The 21388-nt window shown below is 46.6% G+C and overlaps 1 protein-coding gene across 8 annotated transcripts in view; it reads right to left on the bottom strand.

Annotated features, from left to right (window-relative positions):
• The window catches only part of LOC144158576 (uncharacterized), a 58690-nt gene that overhangs the window by 1447 nt on the left and 35855 nt on the right, over positions 1–21388 (bottom strand). For 2 of the 8 annotated variants that reach the window (XM_077689549.1, XM_077689550.1), the window contains 4 exons: positions 12824–12976; positions 12702–12764; positions 5018–5068; positions 3427–3553 (listed from right to left, as the gene is read on the bottom strand). In XM_077689549.1, coding sequence (XP_077545675.1) covers positions 3427–3553; positions 5018–5068; positions 12702–12764; positions 12824–12976 — 394 coding nt within the window. Of the gene's footprint in view, positions 1–3426; positions 3554–3590; positions 3837–5017; positions 5069–12701; positions 12765–12823; positions 12977–18562; positions 18998–21388 lie in introns of those variants that run through there. The other 6 variants (XM_077689552.1, XM_077689553.1, XM_077689551.1 and 3 more) reach the window with 6 other exon arrangements.

Raw genomic sequence — 21388 nt, 5'->3', positions numbered from 1 at the left:
TAGAATCTCAACCTTGCAAATGTGTACTTGCTTTGTAACTTAATTCATGATGTTAGAAGCAGCAGGGAGCTTTTGACAATGTGGCATTAGCAAAATTTAGTTGAGAGGGGTATCGAAAATGCTCCTACGTATTGGCGGCCAGTTCTGAAATAGCACTACACATTTTTATGTTTTTATCTACAATGCCATTTCTGGTATTGCAGTGAAGAATACAGACATTAAAAATATACAATGCAGGCAAACAAAAACAGGTTAAGAATGTACAGTCTGGAATAACACCCACATGCACACTTCTTCACAATGGCTTCACAAATGCTTTGTTACGAATAATGCTCAGTGTTATAGAGAGTATGCAACACCTGAAGAAGGCAGTGTGCATGTTAGCACCACCACCAGCCACCCTGGCGTGCCGTAGTGGGAGAGCTTTGCCGCAGTCGTCTGCTTGACCGGCGTTCGGCATGGCGAACAGTGCAATCCAACTGGCTGGATTTCGGCGCGTCGACTCTTCCGGATTTTTCATTACCGTAAAATACTGATGAAGCGGCCCCACCCATGCAAGCACCCCCCAAGCATTTTCCCGGAATTTAGCATTTCTGTACACGACCGAGCAAGCGCCCCCCCTCTCACTTCCCGCCATTCCGAAAGCGTTTTTTTTTCGGGCTTTTGGATGCTACTGTGTTCAAAGCCGATGCCGAATCCAATGCAATCCAAGCGTTGCTGCGAGCACGCGTTACAGCGTTACCAACCATCGCCGCCATTTTTTTGGGAGCGGTCGTCTTTGTTTGCAATGCATTCGTACACGGTAAAAAGGAAGCTCGAAGTAGTGGACTGGCTTCGCAAAAATGGCAGAAACGTGCACCTCACTTCTCACGTGTTCAAGTTAGACCGTAAAAGGGTACGTGAGTGGGATAAGAACTATGAAGCTTTGCTGCAACAAAACTTCGGGAAATCAAAGGTTCATCGCAAATTCAGCAGCGGTGCCCCCGTCTTCAGTGAAGAACTCGATGACACCCGTACAAGTTTTTTGAGCGCGAAGGAAACTATTGACGTGCGGTGAGCAATAGACTGTTGTCCGAGAAAGCCCTCAACATCGCAAACAAGCTGCAGCTGGGTAACTACAAGGCATCGAGCCAGTACCTGAAGAGATGGAAGCAATGGTTTGGAGTATCGATGCGCCAGGCAACTAACGACAGTCAAAAATTTCCCGAAGATTGTGCCGATGCCGTGCGAGCATTCCGCTCTGCAGTTGGCTCACTGCGAAGCAGTCACGATTACACCTTGCACAACATTGCAAACATGGACAATGGTTCGTATTGACACGCCGGCCAATTGGACCAATGACTTCGTAGCAGCCAGTACGATACGAATTGCGAATACCGGCTGTGCTAGATGGGGATTTACAGTTGCTTTGGCAGCCTGCGCTTCTGGTCACAAGCTACCAGCTTTCGTGATACTCAAGGAGCCGAGCAGGAAAATTCCAGAATGGGCCTTAAGAGTCTCCGTGTGACAGGTAAGGACAACTTTTCATTCGCGGTCTCGTGCAAATATAGAATGCGATGCATTTTGAGGTCGCGTACTTAAACCATTGTTTTTATTTTGTTTTAACCGTAGCGAACATTCGCGTGACGACATCGACAAACCGATAGATGACGTCGGAGAAGTTTCAAGAGTGGTTAAGGAAGATCTAGGGCTCGAATTCTGACGTCGTGCGGCGGCTGCTCGTGTTGGACCAGGCACCCATACACAAGACTGTAGTGGCCAAGGACGCCGTTGAGGAATGCGACACCGACGTAGTCTACGTGCCAGCCGGCTGCACCAGTCTGCTCCAGCCTGCGGACGTGTTCTGGAACAAGACCTCCAGGGCTAGTCTTCGCCGGACTTGGGAGGCTTTTATGCGAAAGGGGGAGAAAACGCCCCAAGGCAACCTGCGGAAGCCATCAAGGAAGGATGTTCTTGACTTCGTAGCTGAGGCATGGTCTTCTGTCCCGGAAGAAACTGTAACACGTTCTTTTACAGGGTGTGGCATCTGAAACGCGCTTGACAGGTGCGAGGAGGGTGATCTCTATGAACGGCTGTCAGATATTGGTGCCGTCCCTGAGGACCCTGACGAGCTGCAGACCGAGAGCCTAAACCTCATTTTTGGATCGGATACAGAATTATTTTGCGGATTTAACAGTGATTGAAGTGAATGTCAGAATTTACGTTGTTAGCATTGCCTAGAAGTGTCATGACTCATAAATAAACTTTTTCGTAATGGAGGCTACAGTGCCTTTCTCATGATCGTCGCCATTTTGTGCCGCCATCTTGAATTTGGGGGCCGATCCGAATAAGGGCCCCCTCCCTATCTCTAGGCCAATTATCTACAAGTTTTGGGGGGCGCTTGCTCGATATTTTATGGTAGATCCAATCAAGAAATGGATGTCAAAATTTATCACAGCAAGCACGTTTTCGATGTGTTGGAGGAACATGACGGCGCACAGAGCACCGTTGTCAATTGTCGCTTCATGTGCCAAGCAGGCGTAAACAAGAAGGCTTACGTCATCATAATTCATGCGTGTAACGATTTTTATTTCACTTTAGCAGCCTCCTTTTCAATTAGCAAATGGTAACGCAACCGATCGACGCAATTAGCCGATCCATCTTCGTCTAGAGAAAACAAACTGTCCTTATTGAATTTTTGTACAAGTGGACTAGCACACGCTTTCTTCATAAAGAATGTACTTCTGTTCTTATAAATCCAGCTTAACGAATTCAGCGTTTAGCTGATGATATGCTCAGAAAGAGAGATGTTTACTCTGTGCAGATGTCACGTTGAACGACCTGACTACCTTGTTCTTGAGCGTCCCATTTTGCAGTATTTCGCAGGGTTTACGTTTCTCGAGGTGTAAGCGTTGAACTTTCGCTGTCAATGCAAAAATGTTGAAACAGCCTCTTTTAACATCTCTTCTTTACCTTTCACACTTAACTTGTTCAATCTTCTACGTTAGGATAGACAGTAAGTAGAAATCTGTACACAGAGCTCCCAGCCAATCACCCAGTTGGGGAAAAGATAGAGTTGTGTGAATATTCGGAACTTCGCATACTTCGCGAACACCAATTAGATCCTCAGCACGGATTTACCGTTGAAAATATTTGAAGTTTGAGGAATAAAAATAACTCTGAAGCACGTACAAGCCAACTGAAGGTTCACTGCATGGCATGCTTTTACGGGCTGGCTTTTTTGCATCTTGCCAAACTTTTTAAAATGCCTAACACATCTGAGCACTAATATATTCAAATGTAGAAACAAAAATAAGCAGTGTTGGTTTGCTGTTAGTGTGCAGTAAGGCTCTGCTTGTTATTCATTAAGCGCACTGACCACCACGTAGTGTGGGAAGTACCAACGAGAGCAGTGCAAGCCACAATATTGCAAGCATTGCAACCCACCTTGTGTTGCCAGAATGTTGGTCGCAGAAGCCAATGTGAAGGCCAGCCTCCACCGCAATGTCTCCACCACCTTCTGAAGAAGTGAATTTCATTGGAGCAAAAACTTTGGCGTTGTCTTCATCCAGAACTGAAAAAATCAAATGTAAAGCTGCTGAAAACATTGAGCATTATGCAAACCCTCTAACAGAAGCTATACATGAACACACTCATATTTTGCCTCGAAGTTAGCCTTGGTGATACCAGAGAATTCTTAAGAGGTTGAGGTAATGTTTATGCAGCAATACAAGCATCCATGCTGACAACAAATTCTTGCCTTGTCTAGAAACAAGTCTGAAGGATGGGGTCATGCAAATTATCGCACCAAACGGATACAGTACGACGTCTGATACAGGTACCCTTGGCAGTGTTTCCTGCACACAAGCAAATGGGATAACTTTTGCCACATTTGAAATTTCCCTGAAAATTTAATTCAATGGTAGTCTATGATATTGCTTGAACATTATAGGTACTCCATTAAATCGTGACATTTTGCATAAAAAATGCTTCAACAGTGGAAATGCTCTCTAGCTTACAAAGTCACACACATCTCTTTTTTATTTTGTGACATTAGGCCAGTGCAGTATCTGTAGACCTCCCTTCTACTGTGGCATACAGCGCCACAGAAATGCTGCAACTTGTAACCCAATACAGTGTAGAGGGTTTATAAAGTAACCACTTTAGTGCGGGACAAGATGCAACATGGGTTTTTGTCACAACCAGCTTGCCTCCCAAGAAAGACAAAGCATATGCAAACCACCTAAAATGTGGTTGCCCGAAGCACAATACCATTTGTAGTATGGTTTTTTGGCAGGTCCACTGATCGACCAGTGTAGGTGGGGCATGGTTTTAGGGTCTCAAAAAATAAAACATGGAAATTCAATGCACGGCACACTCCCTTCTCTCCTATAACTTATACATCGAAAAGGAAACAAGGCACCTTTTAATTAACACATTCTGTTAGCCCAACCATCACAATCAACTGTTCTTCCTCTTGGCGCCCCTCTGGAGATAGTGAGCCGCATGTACATGATACACTGTTTTTGTTAGAAAATTGTGCTGATAAGCAACTACCCTTGCTGTTTTCGAACATCTGGAGATAGCGAGCCACGTTGCTTGATGTTCGCTTCACTGTACGTTGTGCTGAAAAGCAACTGGTTTTGGCATAACAAATGCGAGGTGGAGAAAAAACATCCAGCTCACGTTCTTATCACACCTTGCTGGCCTAAGACGGACTTTTACCATTCCTTTGGAATCAATAGGTTCTGGAAACTAAGAAATGCAACCATGCTGCTTCAAAACACAAAGTTAGCGCTGCAGCAGCAGCACTAGAAAAAAGAAACAAAATAAAGACCATGCCTTTGTTTTTAAGTGGTATTTGCTAAAGTGATAATACACAAATGGCTGAAAGCTAGGTTGCGCTGTGGTTGGATTTGTGCATGTTTTATTTATAGTTCGGTACCGCTCATATCCGAATTTTCGCGGCTCCTGGAGTACACATTACAAGCGGTCTACACTGGACTTCACCACCAGGAACGCTAAAAAAAAAACTCACCAGTCTCCAGAAATGCTGCTGGAAACCCTTGCCACTGTTGCCCATGTGTTCCTGCATGTGAGGAAAGCACGTTACTGCAACCACTCGGAGGTTGCACACACAGCACATATGCACAGTCATTAGGTTACCAATATGATGAGGGGTGGCTATGCATAAGTTGAAAACAAATTACGGATAGGCGAAATTTGGCATAATAATAATGAGGCAGCACCCAATCACTTTTTGCAAATGTAGAACACAAGCCAAGTCCCTTCAATCACTAATCACAAACATGAAAACTCATCATACTCGCACACCTGGTGCACGAAGAGCAGGACAAAATGCATGAGTTTGAAACTGTACTTAGCCATAAATATGGAGTATGAAAAGGAACTTCATACTACCTTCAACTATCACATCAGACTCGTTATCCTTGTCTCCGATAGTTTCAACTCCAACTTGTACAAACCACTCTAATAAAAACTGCTGTGTCCAGGAATTTTTTTAACGTAGTGGCCGAGATAATATTTCAGTAACATTGCCGCGAACCGTGCATTGTTTATATACTTGTGTTTTCTTTAACCACCTGACGATGCCCAGCTGTGTTATCAGTGTTTTAAGCATAAATAATGTATTTTTTCCATTCTTACGAATGCCGCATGGGCTATCTTATTCTGATAGGGAGAGTGTTTAACGCTGACGTCACTAGCCTAGAATACCTTCTTTTATCTCCAGTGTTTTCGTTGCGTTTCGCACTAGCCTAGAATACCTTCTTTTGTCTCCAGTGTTTTCGTTGCGTTTTGAAGTTTTCAGAAACAAACGTACCGAAACATAACACTCCCAGGGCACCTGCCACGGCATTTCATTCGCCAGCCCTCGTCTCGGCACGTCACTTTGCTGACCAATACTTACCCATCTGAGTTGTACGGGAGCATAATTTTGCTCCAATAAACTTGGTTTTCCTTCAAGACACCTGTGTCACCTTTGTCTACATGACAATATTTAGGTTCTTTAGGAATCAAACCCACGTCCCTGTGCTCAGCAGCACAACGCCATAGCCACTGAGCCACCATGACAGGTTCTACGAAAATGTGTCATTGCTGTCAACCGGAAGATATGACTCAGCCAGCCAGATGTGAAGGCTTGCCCTAATCTAGAACACCAGCCACGGGCCGCAGCAGCCATGACTGTGTCCTACCCCTCTACACAGCTTTTGCACCCATGTGGCGTTTTCACGTTGCAACAGATTAAGAACTTTCAAACTCCTGCACGAATCTTAAAAAGTGTCTCGGGCTTGGTTAAGTGAAGGCCCTGTTACTGTACAAAAAATAGAACCGATGATCACACCGTTCCTCTGTACATGCAAATGTAATCGATTTGTTCTGTGGAATTACATCTTTAGCACAGAGTCTTCTCACTTACAGTTGAATCCCGCTAGAACTAAATTGACGGGACGTGCGAAAAATTTCGTTGAAGCGAAAATTTGTTGAGACGAAATCTGCCCCAACACAGCACGGAAGGGCAAGAAAAATAGCACGGTATATTTTCGCATCATTGGCAGCATAATACAATGTTTAGAAAAAAAGAGTGACGCGCAGTAACGTCGTGTTTAGTCAGATAACAAACATACCAATGGTTATATGTTTTTTAACAGCACGCAAAGAGCGCAATACTGAGGAGAAAGGGAGAGGTGAAAAAATGAAGAAATGCAGGCCCAAAGCGTATTACTGTACAACAAGGCGTTTCCACCGAGCTGATTACTTGCAGATAGCTGCTAGGCGGTTGGAAGCCCCCCTCTCGCCTGTGGCAGGAACAGCGCCGTTATCTTAATTATCCTCTGACTAGGCACGGCAGCAACTGACCTTGGCAGGCAAGCCGCGCGCACTTGCATTTATCGCGACCGCCCACTCGCGACTAAGATAGGGCGATGCGGGTTAGAAACTAAACCCGAAAACATTATTTTTGCTCTTGACTTTGAAGAATCGTAGAAGGAAAACTGCAAGGGCAGCTGCTTACAACACATACATGACGGCGCTGCGCCAGCAGCCATGCCAGCAGCAGAGCACATTCGCGCGATTTCGGCTGGATACGGATTGGCTATAGCTCCGGCTTGGCGAACCTTGCTTGCGCCTAGTGTATAGACGGCCTGCCACATCGTTATCACCATCACACAATGGCGTCCACCTATGAGTTTTTTGTTTTGTTTTGGGTGGCAGTGTAGGCGCACCGCGCATGTTTTCAGTGAAACTAAGTGTCCTGAAAGTAAAAAAAGTTACAGATAGCTGGCACTGTGGTTATTTTCTTGTGAAATAATTATTCAAACCCAGCACAAAACATGAAAAATTTCGGTGAAGCGAAAGCAAGCCAGAAAAATGGTTCGTTGTGGCGAGGACTTTGTTGCATTGACTTCTATGGCTAGCTGACGGGGAATTGGAAATATTTCGTTGAAGCGGATTTCGTTGTAGCGGGATTAGACTGTATAGGTATTTTCTTCAAAGCAGGATGGACAGTTGGGCGATTTGGATGAAAACAGCAATCATCCTGTCTAGATTCCTTCTTTGTGTATTTCATCATACCGCACTGTATTTTCACCATTTTCTTTGAAATTTTGCGAATCATAGGAGTGCACATACCGACCGACCACTTTATTCACTATTGATTAATTGATTGTAGAGTTTAACGCGCCGATGCAACGCAGGTGATGAGGTGCGCCGTAGTGGAGGGCTCCGGATTAATTTTGACCACCTGGGGATCCTTAACATGCACCGAAATCTCGTACACACGGGCATTTTTGCTTTTTGCCTCCATCAGAAAAGCAGCCGCTGTGGCCAGGAATCGAACCAGCGTCTTTGTGCTCAGCAGCACAATGCCTTAGCCACTGGGCCACCACGGCGGGTCACTTTATTAACTATTTATGAATGCATCATTGCATTGGAGAGTTATTTGTTCATCACGTCCATTGCTACAAACCATAACGCAAACATGCAGTCATTACACAGGGAGCTGGGCGACATGTTTTTCATTTTTGTTGCAATGTTTAAATACAACTTACAGACACAGCCGATGATTCCCAATCATTCTATGGGCTGCTGTTTGATTTAGGCTGCAGATTATGCGCTGTTAATTCGAATGTGCCTGAGCGAGTTTAAGAGAGCCTCCCAGTGTTCCAGTTAGCAGCCACTGTACGCAAAAGCAAGAGCATGCCTCCTTTCATTTCCACCAGGTCTCAAAGTTTAAGATGCAACTCCTCAATGACCCCACATTCATAAGCGCACTCCATGCACTACAGATCACCCTAGTCAAGATATCCGACAGGGAGAACTTAGACAGAACATGTGCTTTGTGCTTTAAGCTTGACTTCAACAGAGGTGTGGGTGGAGCAATGATCGAGAAGCCGGAAGCAGCCTTTCTAGCATAGCGGTTTCACACTGTACTTCATGGAACCTGCCGAAATTACTAATGACTTTTCATGTGCTACGTACTTCACGTAGTTCACAACTAATGAATACAGGCACGGTTATGGTTACAATCTAGCACAGCTTCATGGTGGTATTTGCAAAAACCTGCATGGGCGTTCAATGATAACTCAGCTTATACAGGGGGCTTCAGACAACTGTAGCAGGTTTTAGGACCGCACTCCATGAAAACGTTTGTGAAATAGAACCCCCCAGAAGGGAATTCCTATGAAAAATGTGCCGTTGCTCCTCAGCCGTGCTCGCGACCAAACCCTACTGGACGCTGCTGATATGTGCCACTTCCAAGGGTGAGACAGCTGAATCAGATTTGGGAGCAGTTTTTGGGGCAGTGAAATCTCAATTTTGGAGGAGAAGAACTTGAATTTAGAGCAGAACAACATTTCCTGTCACCTTAAGAGCCTAAAACATCAAATTTTTAGCAACTTGGTGGGAACAGTTCACTTTTTAATCGGTTTTGAACGTGCATATTACTGAAACAGCCTATCAATAAAGTTTTTTCTGCCAGAGTATCACAGGGTACACACTGCACTACCTTTTTACAAATCATTTTCAAATTTTTAGGCTCTATGCATAGATAGCGTGTAGGCCATTGAAAATATCGGATTGAAAAACTAAGCAATCGTAGGTCATTTTTATTATCATGTGAATGCCAAAATTATTATTTTGTAATCCCAGACTCGGCTTTACACACAAGTGTAGATCCACGGCAAAAGTTGCGCAAAGTGAGGTGACAGTCGTCACACCCCACCAGCATTCCCATACATACCCCCAAGATGCACAATCACTACGATCGTAGAATAAGTAACGTTGGTATGTTTAGCCTCATCCCTTTTGGCATTAAATTTCACTTCAGATAGATGAACCACTATTACTTGCGTGCAATAACAGCACATCCTCTATCGGACACTGCTGGAACATTTTGCGGCGATGTAGCCTGCGCCACCACTTCTGCAGTGTCGATTATCCCATTCCCGTTGCTCGCAAGCTTGTTGTCAACGGCAGCAATAACTCAGCATTTTACAACACCGCGATGAGTCAGAAATCTGACTTCAGGACGCACCGTGCCTCAGGCTGAAGGCCAAAACACGGCGAATTTGCAGGCACCCTGTTGTTTTTGATGCACTCCCATCTTTCGAGCTGCGAAACATCCCGCAACAGATCAAATGACTAAATGTAAACCCAGCCCCCTCCATAACCAAAACCACAGTAGAAATAAGCGAAGAGCACTCTGCCGGAACCATGAGAAACTGCTTCTCCCGAAGTTCATGTTTTCAAATCTCCACCACACCAAGATTCTATCGGCCAGTAACATCTCGGGGACAATTTTCTGCGTTTTTTATTAAATGACCAATCAAATAAACCTGTAGAAACAGCAGGACCTTGGAGGTGCTGGAAAATTACGCCGCATTTTTCTACACTGAAACTGACGGGAGCATTAACATCTTTGGATCTCAGACTTTTGGAAAAGTTTGGTGCAGTTTTTGCAATTTTCAAGCTTGGAGCAGCCTGGCATGGGAAAACAACTTGTATCAAAACTGCGCAATATGTGCAGTTGTCTCACCCCTGCACTTTCCTCTACTACACAAACACAATGGAAAAGTGTATGCCTGTCATGAAGGAACCAAATCCTTCCAGGCAATAAAGGCCGTCAGACTCGTATGAACGCTGCATATACCGTAAAATTCCGAGCAAGCACCCCCACCCGTGCAAGTGCACCTTCCCCCCCACTTCAGTGCTAATTTCAAATTTCCGTGCCGTTCCGGAAAAGTGCCCCCCCCCCACCCCATCCCTCCACGCAGTTATCACGCACCGCGCCAAGGCAATACTGGCTTGCCGGATCCAGTCTAAGAATCCAATCAAATCCAATCCTACCTCAACTTTGCATCCCGAATGGTTTGGACCATTTGTTTCTTTGTTTTGGCGGTGATAGATCATGGATTCCTACGCAGCTGCAAAGAAAATCGAGGTGATCTGATGGCACTGAGAGCACGGGAAAAACATGCACCAGACCTCTTGACAGTTCAAGCTCAACCGAAAGCACATACGGGAATGGGAGAAAAATTTCGACAATCTCCTGCAGCAAAACTTCGGAAAAGCAAAACTTCAACGGAAGCTAAGCAACGGCGGACCAGTGTTCAGCGAGTGCATGGACGATGCGCTGTTGAAGTTCTTAGAGTGCGAAAAAAGCGTGGGACGCACCGTTAGCAACTGGCTGCTGCTGTCTGAAGAGCTGGTGAAACAAGCAAACAACATGCAGTTGGGAAACTTATTAGCATAAGCACGTGGAAGCAGCGGTTCGGCGTTGTGATGCGCCGCGTCATGAACGAGAGCCAAAGAACGCCCGAGGAATCTGCGGAGGCAGCAAGCGCCTTCCGGACTTTCATGAACTCCCTGCGATGGCGAAACGACTACACGCTCTACAACATCGCCAATATGGATCAGACGATGGTGCGCATCGACAACCCCACCAACAGGACGAACAACGTGGTCGACAAAAGTACCATTCGCATCGCGAACACTGGATGTGCCCTGCGAGGCTTCAGGGTCACCCTAGCTGCACGCACCTCCGACCACAAGCTCCCAGCGTTCGTGATCTTCAAGGAACCAAGCGGAAAAATTCCAGCTAAGTCTTTTACCTGTCTTCACATACCAGGTGAGAATAATTTCATTTTTTTATGGACGGGAGGAGTAGCGATATTGCCGAGTTCGTTCTAACACAATGCTGACTTTTTTTTTCACTCGTAGCAAATGTTCGTCTCACCGCCACTAACAGGTGGATGACTTTGGAAAAGCTGCAGGAAAGGCTCTGAAGAGTTTGGGGCCCAAACGTCGATGATGTGTGGCGGTTACTGGTACTCAAACAGGTAACCATCCACAAAACTGAAGCTGCAAGAACCGGTTTCAAAGAGCATGATACCGACGTGCTCTACGTGCTTGCAGGGTGAACCAGCAACCTGTAGCCGGCTGACGTATACTGGAATAAGCCGTTTAAGTCCACCCTGCGGCACTTGTGGGAGGAATACATGTGCAAGGAAGAGAGGACGCCAAAAGGCAACTTTAAGAAGCTGTCGCGGCAGCAGGTTCTTGATTTCGTTGCCAAGGTGTGGGCTGCTGTCCCAGAGGAAACAGTGGCAGGCTCCTTCAAGGGGTGCGGCATTGCAAACACACTCGATGGCTCCGAGGACGGCAACCTGCATGGCGGGCTGGCAGATGTCGGAACCGTGGTAGCAAAAGGCCAGGGTGGACTGGAAACCAAGTGCGGCAAACTTTTTTTTGCTACAGACTCTGAGGAGTCTTTCGATGGTTTCGAAAGTGACGAACAGCAGTAAGATCAAGCCGTGGCACCCAAAGACTGGGGCAGCAGGGTGCTGTGAACTTCTTTTTTTTGCTGTTAATGGTTTCCAAAGTATCTAACCATAACATCTTTTGCGTAATAAAGTTCATCTTCCTAATAAAAGTTTAAAACCACGCGCAATGGGTTTTTTTGTAAAAACAATTGTCACCGCCATCTTGAATTTCGGTGCCCTTCCAGGATAGCGCCCCCCTCCCCCCTCCACTTTGCCGGTAATTCCAACTTTGTGGGGGGGGAGGGGTGCTTGCTCGGAATTTCACGGTAAGTCATGTTTTGCGTAATAAAGTTCATCTTCCTAATAAAAGTTTAAAACCACGCACACTGCGTTTTTTTTCCGTAAAAACAATTGTCGCCGCCGCCTTGAATTTTGGTGTCGTTCCGGGATAGCGCACCCCCTCTACTTTGCCGGTAATTTCAACTTGATGGGAGAGGGGGCAAAAATTTTAAAGCAAAAACTTCGGTTGAGTTTAATTCAATTTTTTTTTTGAAAAACTTCGGCAACTGTCATCACACAATTTGTTTTCCTTACATTTTTTGCCATTCTACCAGTCATATTACAAGGAGTGCATGAGTGAGTCCATCCATAAAAAAATGCACTAAATGTAGCAGAACACCTTATAAGGGGGCCTATATATTCTATACTTTAGTCTACTAAGGTATTTAGGCAATGTTTACCACTCCCTCCAGTGTTCTTTCAGAATCCCATATGAAAGAATCACCATATCTTCCAAATGCTATGTGCTAGGTGCTATGTGCAAACAAACAAAATTGATTAAAAAAATTATTCCCAGTGCACGTGACAAACAATACATTTTGTGTGAGTTGGCTGACTGCACTATACTAGATTTATAGATGCAAGAAAACACCAAACTCTAACCTGGAATTTCTGCTGCCGTTTGAGAGCTTGCACTCTTGAACAATATAAGACCGCACTGTGTACCTGAAAAGAAAATTCACACCCAGTAACACTTAGAGAGTACCAGTTGAGTAGAACAGTACCTATGGCATTGGAGGTAATGGCTGCCTGTGTTTTTTGGCTTCTGCAGGATACATTCCGGTTGTGCGCTGCATATGTAGGTATTGTCACGATGTAATTATCAGACATTGATGATGTTGCATGTGCCATGCTTGATGTGGGTGTTGCAGTATCTCCTGAAAAGAAAAAGCAGAACCAACAGTAAATTCACAGTAAACACTAAAGAGACCTGCAAAAAACCAATTAGAATTTTACATAAAGAAAAATGGCTTGCATACAATTCAGCCCACCAGGCATGCCTTAAGCAACCAGATAAAAGGCTCAGCAGAATAGCTTTTGTGCAATGCAAAATATATCTGTTATTTTATTTTTTTAAATATCCACGACACCCAATTTAGAAGGCTGAAATGGGGGGTTAAGAAATGGTAGAGGATGAAACCTTAAAAAAATACAAACAAAATACTGAATCCATTCTGTGTGTACAGATTCCTGCAAATGTCAGCAAAAGAAGTTGTACCCAGGAAAAAAAAAGGAAGCACACAAAGAAATTGACATCACCGACATGAACAAAAATCGTGATAAAAATTTTCACATTTATATTCAGCATCATCAGATGGGTTGTTTGATTCATGTGTGGTCTTTGGAAAGGAAAAGCTTAAATTGGTATTTATTTAACATTGCTATTGTTACGAGACATTTGATACACTCGCTGTAAAGAGTACGCTACATGCGCTGTGAGTGGGATCACCATCAAGATGAGAAGATGAAGACACTGAGAAGGACGTGCGTGAGGTTCAGTCCTTCACTTGCGCAGCGCTACCCTCTACCGTGCCTCTGGTAACCGCCAGCTAGGTACTGTAAAAGCACCTCTATAAAGACCGGTCTACCTCGCATCACTATTAGCAAACATTAAGGGAGTGCTCTATGTGGCAGGACACACAGTTCCAATCTCTGATGTATGTCTTTATTTAGGCCGGTGGCACCAAACAAATATGAAGTACTGTATTTTCCGGTCTATAAGTCGCACCCCCCTCAAAATGACAGTTTTTCAAAAAAAAAACTGTATATAAGTCGCACCGTTGTATAAGACGCACAGGTATATAAGACGCACTTGTTAATTAGGTAAACTCATAGTGAATCAGATCGTTAGAAAGTGCGGTGAAAGTACATGGTTGTGGCGGCCGCCACCTTGTAATGCATCCCCCTGTAAGCAGGGCTAGACACGGGCATATAACATCCAAAGTCTGGACATAACTACTTCTCAAAAGTGGTTTATGGATACACACAGATGACATGTACTTACGGACGGCGTTTAGGCAAAACCATCGAAATCTTTTTCCTCAGACTCGCTAACAAATAATTCAGTATCTTCAGTGGGAGTTCCACCGGTGCATCACTGTCGTCCTCCGACTCTCTGATGTCATCTTCGCCAACATCGTTACCACTCGCGGACCGGATTACTCCGGCCTTTATCAACCTGGCTACAACTGTTTTTGTAGAAATGGAGTCCCAAGAGACCCATTTGGCCACCTCTACTTGTCTGTGTCTCTCATCTTCTGCGCTACATATTTGTAATTTTTAAAGTATGTCAGTTTCACTCGAACCTCTGATTAGTGAGCTTATCCGGGCCCTTTAATGTCAACTGTCACTAAAGTTCCATCCAGAGGAAACATAACTGATGCGTGGTGACAGCAGTCTTTTTTGATTTTCACCCAACCAGCCAAACCGCTTCCGACCACTGACTGGCCAGAGTCACTGTTAGTTGTTAATCATTATTAACGATTGCTGCTGATCGTACGTAACTTTAATGACGGCTGCGTTGGCCCTGGCTTCAGTGAACGGTAGCGGTTCGGCCGTTTGAGTAAAAATAAATACCGACTGCTCTCACCGCGTGAATTGTAAAACAGGCGGGAAATATAGCTATTAAAACACTCCAGCAACTTAAAAAAAAAAAACAACTACTACATCATGAGATCTGAACCCGCGAATACAACACTGGTAAGTTACCTTTACACAACAGCAAATGGCGTCTGATCAGCTGGTTTCATGAATGCCGGTTTTGATTGCAAAAAAAAAACCTGTACGGAGCTTTATTCATTAAAGATACGTCAGACGTATCCGCAAGATTTCTTAAAGATACGTCGGACGTACAGTGCCCAGAGTGGCTTGAAAGCGGCGTTGCTCGAAACTAGCGTGGTTATCTCGAAGTATCGACGGCAAAACGATCACGCGTTTGCTGTATAAGCCAAGAACCTAACGATGCTTAACCTGCAGAATGTATTTTTTTCCTCGTGTTCTCTAGTTGGACCTTATTTGAAGGGGCGGTTAGAGCCTTCGCCGAGGTCAGAGATCGAATGCGGACCACTACGGGTTACGGCAAGAGGGAAACAAAATCATGTGCGATGCAAGTATTTCTTTTTTTCCCCCTCATATGTTTCAACATGGACGCGAAATAACACTTCGTGCAAGCGTCCGCGTCGTTCGGTGTCAACGCGCGGGCCCGCAGGAGAGGGCGAGTAACCGCATGACAACGGCGAAGTCACGCACCAGTCGCTGCGTCGGCGAGCGTTGCTGGACACATATGCCACCCTGTTGAAGTCATTTATGAGCAGTTATTGTCACTTCTTGAACTGCAATTATTGAGACCCTAGCTTTAGCCAAAAAAAAAAACCACTTGGAGTCTTTATTTATTGTTAAGTATGTTGGCGGGCAAATATTTAAATGCTGCGAAGTGTATCTCGAGCCATCACGGTCAAATCAGAACAAAATAAGATAGAATGATAAATGAAGACGCACTTCGCACAACTGCTTTACTTGCTACTTGGTTTAACCTTCATGTTGCGCACCGACTGCAGGTTCGTGAATTCAAGCAAAACAAATTTCAGCGCTGCCTTGATACTGAGGTTACCGTCGAACGTCATTTGTTGGTTGAAAGACAAGGTACTATGGCACCCTGTCTGTACCCTGTCACAAAAAAAAAACTGATCAAACCCTCGCCGCAAAAAGAAAGAAAAAAAATACCGGGGCTTTGCCAGGATTCGAACCACGGACTTTCAAAACAGAAGGTCGGCTCTCAACCGCTCGACCACGCGAGGAGACGAGGTGCCTCAAAGAATTTGGTGTACCAACCGAGGCTGCCCACGAATAGTGTCGGGTGTGCTTTCTTTTGGTCGTATTTGAGAGATTTGAGCAGTGGTAACGCTTGTTTTCTTGCGCACCGATCTTGGAGCCGAGGACAATAATGCTAGTGCTACAAGCGATGTAACCACAGCTCCCTTATTTGAGTCAAAAAAAGCTATCGCACATACCCTGTCTCCCCTGCGCAAGCCACGGGAGCTACGAATGGAATGGAATGCGCTGCTAGAATTCTGGCGTTGATAACGCTTGCTCGTCACGCACGTATCTTGCAGACAAGCCACATTATGCTAATACTGAACGCGATGTAACCAGAGCTCCCTCATTTAACTCACACAAAGCTATCGCAGATCCCCGATCTCCCCGATGAAAGCCGAACAAGCCACAAATGGATGAGCGCTTGCGAACAGAAATAGCTTTCAATTTGCCTCAAGGCAACCGATTACCGTAAGTTAAAAAGAAACTGATTGTTTTCTGCTGAAAGGAACGACCCGAAAACACGTTAAAAGACGGACGCTGCCGCCCGCTTTCCGATGCTGTCTCGTGCTGCGTCGACGCCGATATCTGGTGAGCGTAGACATTGGCGTCGCTCGGGCGTCAGCTGGCGTCGCCATGCATTTCTGGCGACGCACGAGAAAACGCTGAAAGTACGCTGCATGTGGTTGGGCCTTAAGGTGGCTCAGATGTCCGAGTGAAACTGAATACACCGACATACTTATGCTGTATTCGGGTGGTCGTTTTAGAGCGCTCGGAGCACTCCGAAAAGCGACTCCGTGTTCAGGTGGTCGAAATCGAGCGCTCGACGTATGTTCGGTTGGTCGTTTCAGTGTTGTCCTCCACTCCGAGCATCTCCAACTGCTCTGACTCCGAAGTGGGAGCGCCGCCGAAATCTGGAGGCGATCGGGTCACGTGACCCTGGCCGCCGCAGCTTGCCTCGCTCGCCCATACTCCCCTGCCTAGTCGCTGGCGTTTGCTGACGCCTAGCCAGCCGTTTGTTGTGAGAGTATTTCGACATTTCTGCTTCTTGTGCTATTACTGAAGGCACCTCCGCATCATGTCGAAATGGAGACGCCTATTGAGTGTAGGGGAACCGTGTCTCCACTGCTTCGGCAGCTCGAAATCGACGCCGCGGAGGACGGCAGCTGAGATGATGACGACTCGCACGTTTACACAACAAAGTTCGACGAACTGTTTGCCGCACTGCTTCCTGTGTTCACAGTGCAGGAATACGTTCGCAACTTTGGCTTGGAGCTAACGCGTCCGATCTGTAGGCCACCATTCCAAGCTGTTTGCAGTTGCCGTGTTGGCCGCGCCGCGGCGCCACGGTCGCGTGCTGCTCCAAGATCAGGTACGCGTTCGGTTGAGGAGCGGTGACTTTTGCTCAAGTTTGAGGGAAGCAGCGCATCAGCGTACTCCGAGTCGAAGTATCAGAGCGACCACCCGAATACAGCATTAAAAAAGTTTCGCGGATACATCCGAAGTATCTTTAAAAAATCTTGCGGGTACGTCCGATGTATCTTTAAGAAATCTTGCGGGTACGTCCGACGTATCTTGAAGAAATTTTGCGGGTAGACGTACCTTTAGACACAGCATTCTGAAAAACTAAAGATACACAGTACACCTGGTATTCGTGGTCAGTGGAGGCAGCTAGTTCATTATTGAATTTTAGTAGCAGAGAAAGCATGTTGTGGTCGAGAAAAAGTTGCTATCTTGAAGGTTGCTGATTAAAATGTGTTCCACCAATTTAAATGTTGCACAGGTTTACGAGACATGTATGTAATTATTCGTTTGTGTTTGCCTCTAGCTTTAACCCTTTCACTACCAATCCCGAGGTAACTTGGGGACCACGAAAGCACAAGCCTTGTACCTCCCGTGTTGCCATTTTCCCTCCCTGCGACATCTCGGGCAAAAAAAAAAAAATATTGCGCGCGCGTCTTTCGACATTCACAGAGCGCTCAGATAAACACAAAACACTTTCCGGGAAAACTATATGCTACAGATGAAGGGGAAGTTTCTCCACACGTGCTGCTTCGTATTCATCTCAGCAACGCCGCCACGGCACATCAGATGTGACCAAGAAAGGGAATTTACAAATGGTTTTTGCTGCCGGCTGCCGCTCGCTGTGCACGCCGCGCTACGGTAGGCTGGTACGTGACGCGGGATGAGGCGCTAGCTGTTCACACTTGCCACTAGCGCTGGTGCCACTTTCCGCAACGGGGCTGTTTCCCAGCCGTTCTATCAAACTTTCTTCGCGCTTTTAACGAATAATTGGGCTCAAAGATGAAAAGACATTGCACTTGGGGGGCGGGATCGGTAAAAAATTTCTCACGACACATGCTTCATTACGGCTCTCGTTCTTAGCGCACTGCTTCGGATTCAGCAACGTAGAACATTGGTACAGGACCGTGGAGGAAGCGGGTGATAACTGGGCCATAAATCGCCACTCCTTTATCGATGCCCTAGCTGCCCTAGCCTGCGCGACAGGCAGCTTTATTAGGAGAAGGGCTGCGCTCACAGCAGCGTCTGTCCAGTGCAGGGAGCGCATGTGCGGAAACCGAGGCATATACAGCTTGGCTGTGAAACAACTGCGGACAGAGGGTGGCCCCAAAGGGGTTGAGGACACATACCTCAAGGCAAGAGGCACAGCAAGTACCACGAGCGAAGTCGGACGCCTTTTCAGAAGCTGAAAGTCCTGCGGAGGTGTCCTGGTTTCGGCGACGGCATCTGGAACCCCGGGCGTTTTGGCAGGCAGGCAGGCACACGCAGCGATTCGTTCGGGCGCGGCTGACTGAACGCAAGCTACTTTCCTGAACTGCGTTTCTTCACGCAACCACTGTTACACACGCGTGATCGTCAGCATTAAAATGCCGCACAAAACAACGCGATGCACAGGACAACGAAGAAACACGACTGCTACTTGGAATTTCAGCAAAGGACGCTGCCTGTGTCAACTTGCAGTTTGACGCCCGCCCTTCTCTCACTTTTGTTGCTGTGTGGTGGAGCGCCGTCGTGGGGTAGCGGCGCTGCATGCGTATGTCCGATGTTGACCGGCGGTTAAATAACTTTACTCTATATTGACGTCTGTCGCATAGCGAACGTTCATGTTCGACACGAATGTTCGAGCGTCGTTCAATCCCTGTTCTGTGGTTCAACCGTTCAACTTCATTGGGTTGTGGTGGCTAGAAGGGGGAGGTGATGCCAAGGGCCGGTAAAAAGCGATGCGCCCGTTCATGCCTGGCGCACGGTTGCGCTGCTTCCCGTAGTTCGACGCCCGCCTGGCCGCCTGCTCTACGACTCTGCGCGCGGCGGACGCGCAAACCAGCAGAAGTTCGCCGCACGCGCAAGTGTAATTTTACTAAGCACGCCAGTGGCTTGAAGTGGAATATACTTCGCAACTCACTGAGCTCTTCGAAGCGCTCTGTTCCGATACGCATAACCTGTGCATTCCTGAACGTCACGCATCTTTCGCTCCCGATACTCCACGCTTCCCATTCTGTACTCGACGTTATTTTGGACAGAATACAAAGAAGATAGCATCACCGTTTGCATAAACACACAAAGGTCGAAAACCACCATTTTTTTAAAGCCGAACGCACACTAACGGGTCTGCATCTCCGACTGCAGCCTTTCACTGCAACTAGTAGAAGAAACAAATTGTTCAGTTCTGACGCGCAGAATCTCTTTCATGTACATATTTGGACTGCCAACATTTTACTGAAAGCAAATAAAAAAATGGATTAAGTCTGCAACTAGGAGGGCACTTTATTTTTTTTTAAGGCACAAGAAACAAGTCTGAACTGCAAATGCAATAGAAAAAGTTTGCATTTGAGTACTGCAGTGTTCAATCTCGATGACAAAAAAAATTAAATTGCTACTTCTTCAACTACGGTGATCACTTTTTGACATTTACAAAAACACGACGAGTGAAAAAGTACGAAAGCACTTCCTCCTCAGAAGGACTCTTGGGGTTAGCAGCAATCTCACCCTTTTCGCAAAATCCTTTAACAATAATAATAATAATAATACCTTATTTGTACTCATGGTGGGTAGAACCAGGCGTACAGGGCCGCAAAAGGCAGAATTGCCCATACCAGTCAGGCTTGCGTACTCAACCTGGGACCCAAATTACAGTTCAAAGTGGACTAGAAAAATGGGAGCTGGGAGAAGTGAGGGGGAAAAAGTGGGGAGAGAAAGTGGGAGGAAGAAAAGAGGGCGGAATGGCATGGCAGAGAATAAATACAGAATGCAGATCAGAGTAAGGGAAAATGTGGGGCGATGACCAGGTAGTCCAGTGGCTACTTCAGGCGCTGTGCAGCCTAGTCTGATGTCATTGTCGGGTGGGAATGTTCCGGCGAGTTCTGCTGGAAGCTGTCGCCACAGCGCAACAGCACGGGGAAGCCATGAGGAACCATATGTCTCTCCGTTCGGGTCAGAAGGGGCTCAAGGCGCTTAGTGCGGTGGTTGAGGCGTGGCGCACCCAAGGGTATGGTGTCCGGGACCAAAGAGACGGCATAGGCGGCGGATGGTGGCAGCCTAGATTCGAGACATAAAGGGCTGCCAGGATGAAAATTGCAGCAGGGCGGCAGTCTGCATTTGTGTGTAGGACAGGCGCTGGCTTTTCGGCGTGCTGCCGCACGTCGTTGCACACTGGCAAGGTGAGCTTGAAGGGCAGCAGAGTACAACCAGATGGCAGAGCAGTACTCCATGACAGGCAGGACTAGGGCAGTGTACAGCTGCCGAAACGCCGTGGGGGGCATGCCAACAGTGCTGCGCGTGACAAAGCCAAGCATGCGGCGGGATCTGGCCACAGTGCGGTGGACGTGAGGAGCAATTAAAGGATAGGCGCGAGTCAAGTTCAACACCGAGAACAGTTGTTGATATCACTCGCCTAAGTTCGCGGCCTCCAAGAGTGAGCACTGGGACTTCACGAGGGCGACGCAGTGAATGTCATTGTGGACGATTTGGCGGTGTTTACAGGGAGTTGGTGTTCTTCAGTCCAGCGGTGACACACGTCAAGGTCAGCCTGAAGGAAGGTGTAGTCAGCAGGTCGGTGGATGGGTTGGAGCAGCGTAATGTCATCAGCGTAAAGAAATGGTCAATGTAGATTGTGAAGTGTTGGCCCAAGTACACTTCCCTGTGGTACACCCGCGAGGACTGCCGTGCTGGAATAGGTCGCGCCCCTGTAGATGACACGCTGGGTGTGGATACTTATGAATGACGAGATCCATGAGAGCCACCTGGATCCCCTTCATTTCAATGCAACAGGAGGGTTGCGTGTGGTAGGCGGTCAAAAGCTCGAGACAGGTCCAGCTGTACGAGCTCACATAGGGTACGCTCATCAAGATGGGCACTTACTGTGTGCACCAGGGCGCCAAGCGCAGTCTCACAACTGCGGTTGCGGCGAAAGCCATGCTGGGCCGGGGACAAGAGTCCATGCCCCTCTAGGTGCTGAA

Source organism: Haemaphysalis longicornis, unplaced genomic scaffold, assembly GCF_048455015.1.
Source record: "Haemaphysalis longicornis isolate Haplotype H1 unplaced genomic scaffold, Haemaphysalis longicornis Haplotype H1 scaffold_10, whole genome shotgun sequence".
In the NCBI taxonomy this organism is placed as follows: domain Eukaryota; kingdom Metazoa; phylum Arthropoda; class Arachnida; order Ixodida; family Ixodidae; genus Haemaphysalis; species Haemaphysalis longicornis.
This window is presented reverse-complemented; position numbering and strand designations above follow the sequence as displayed.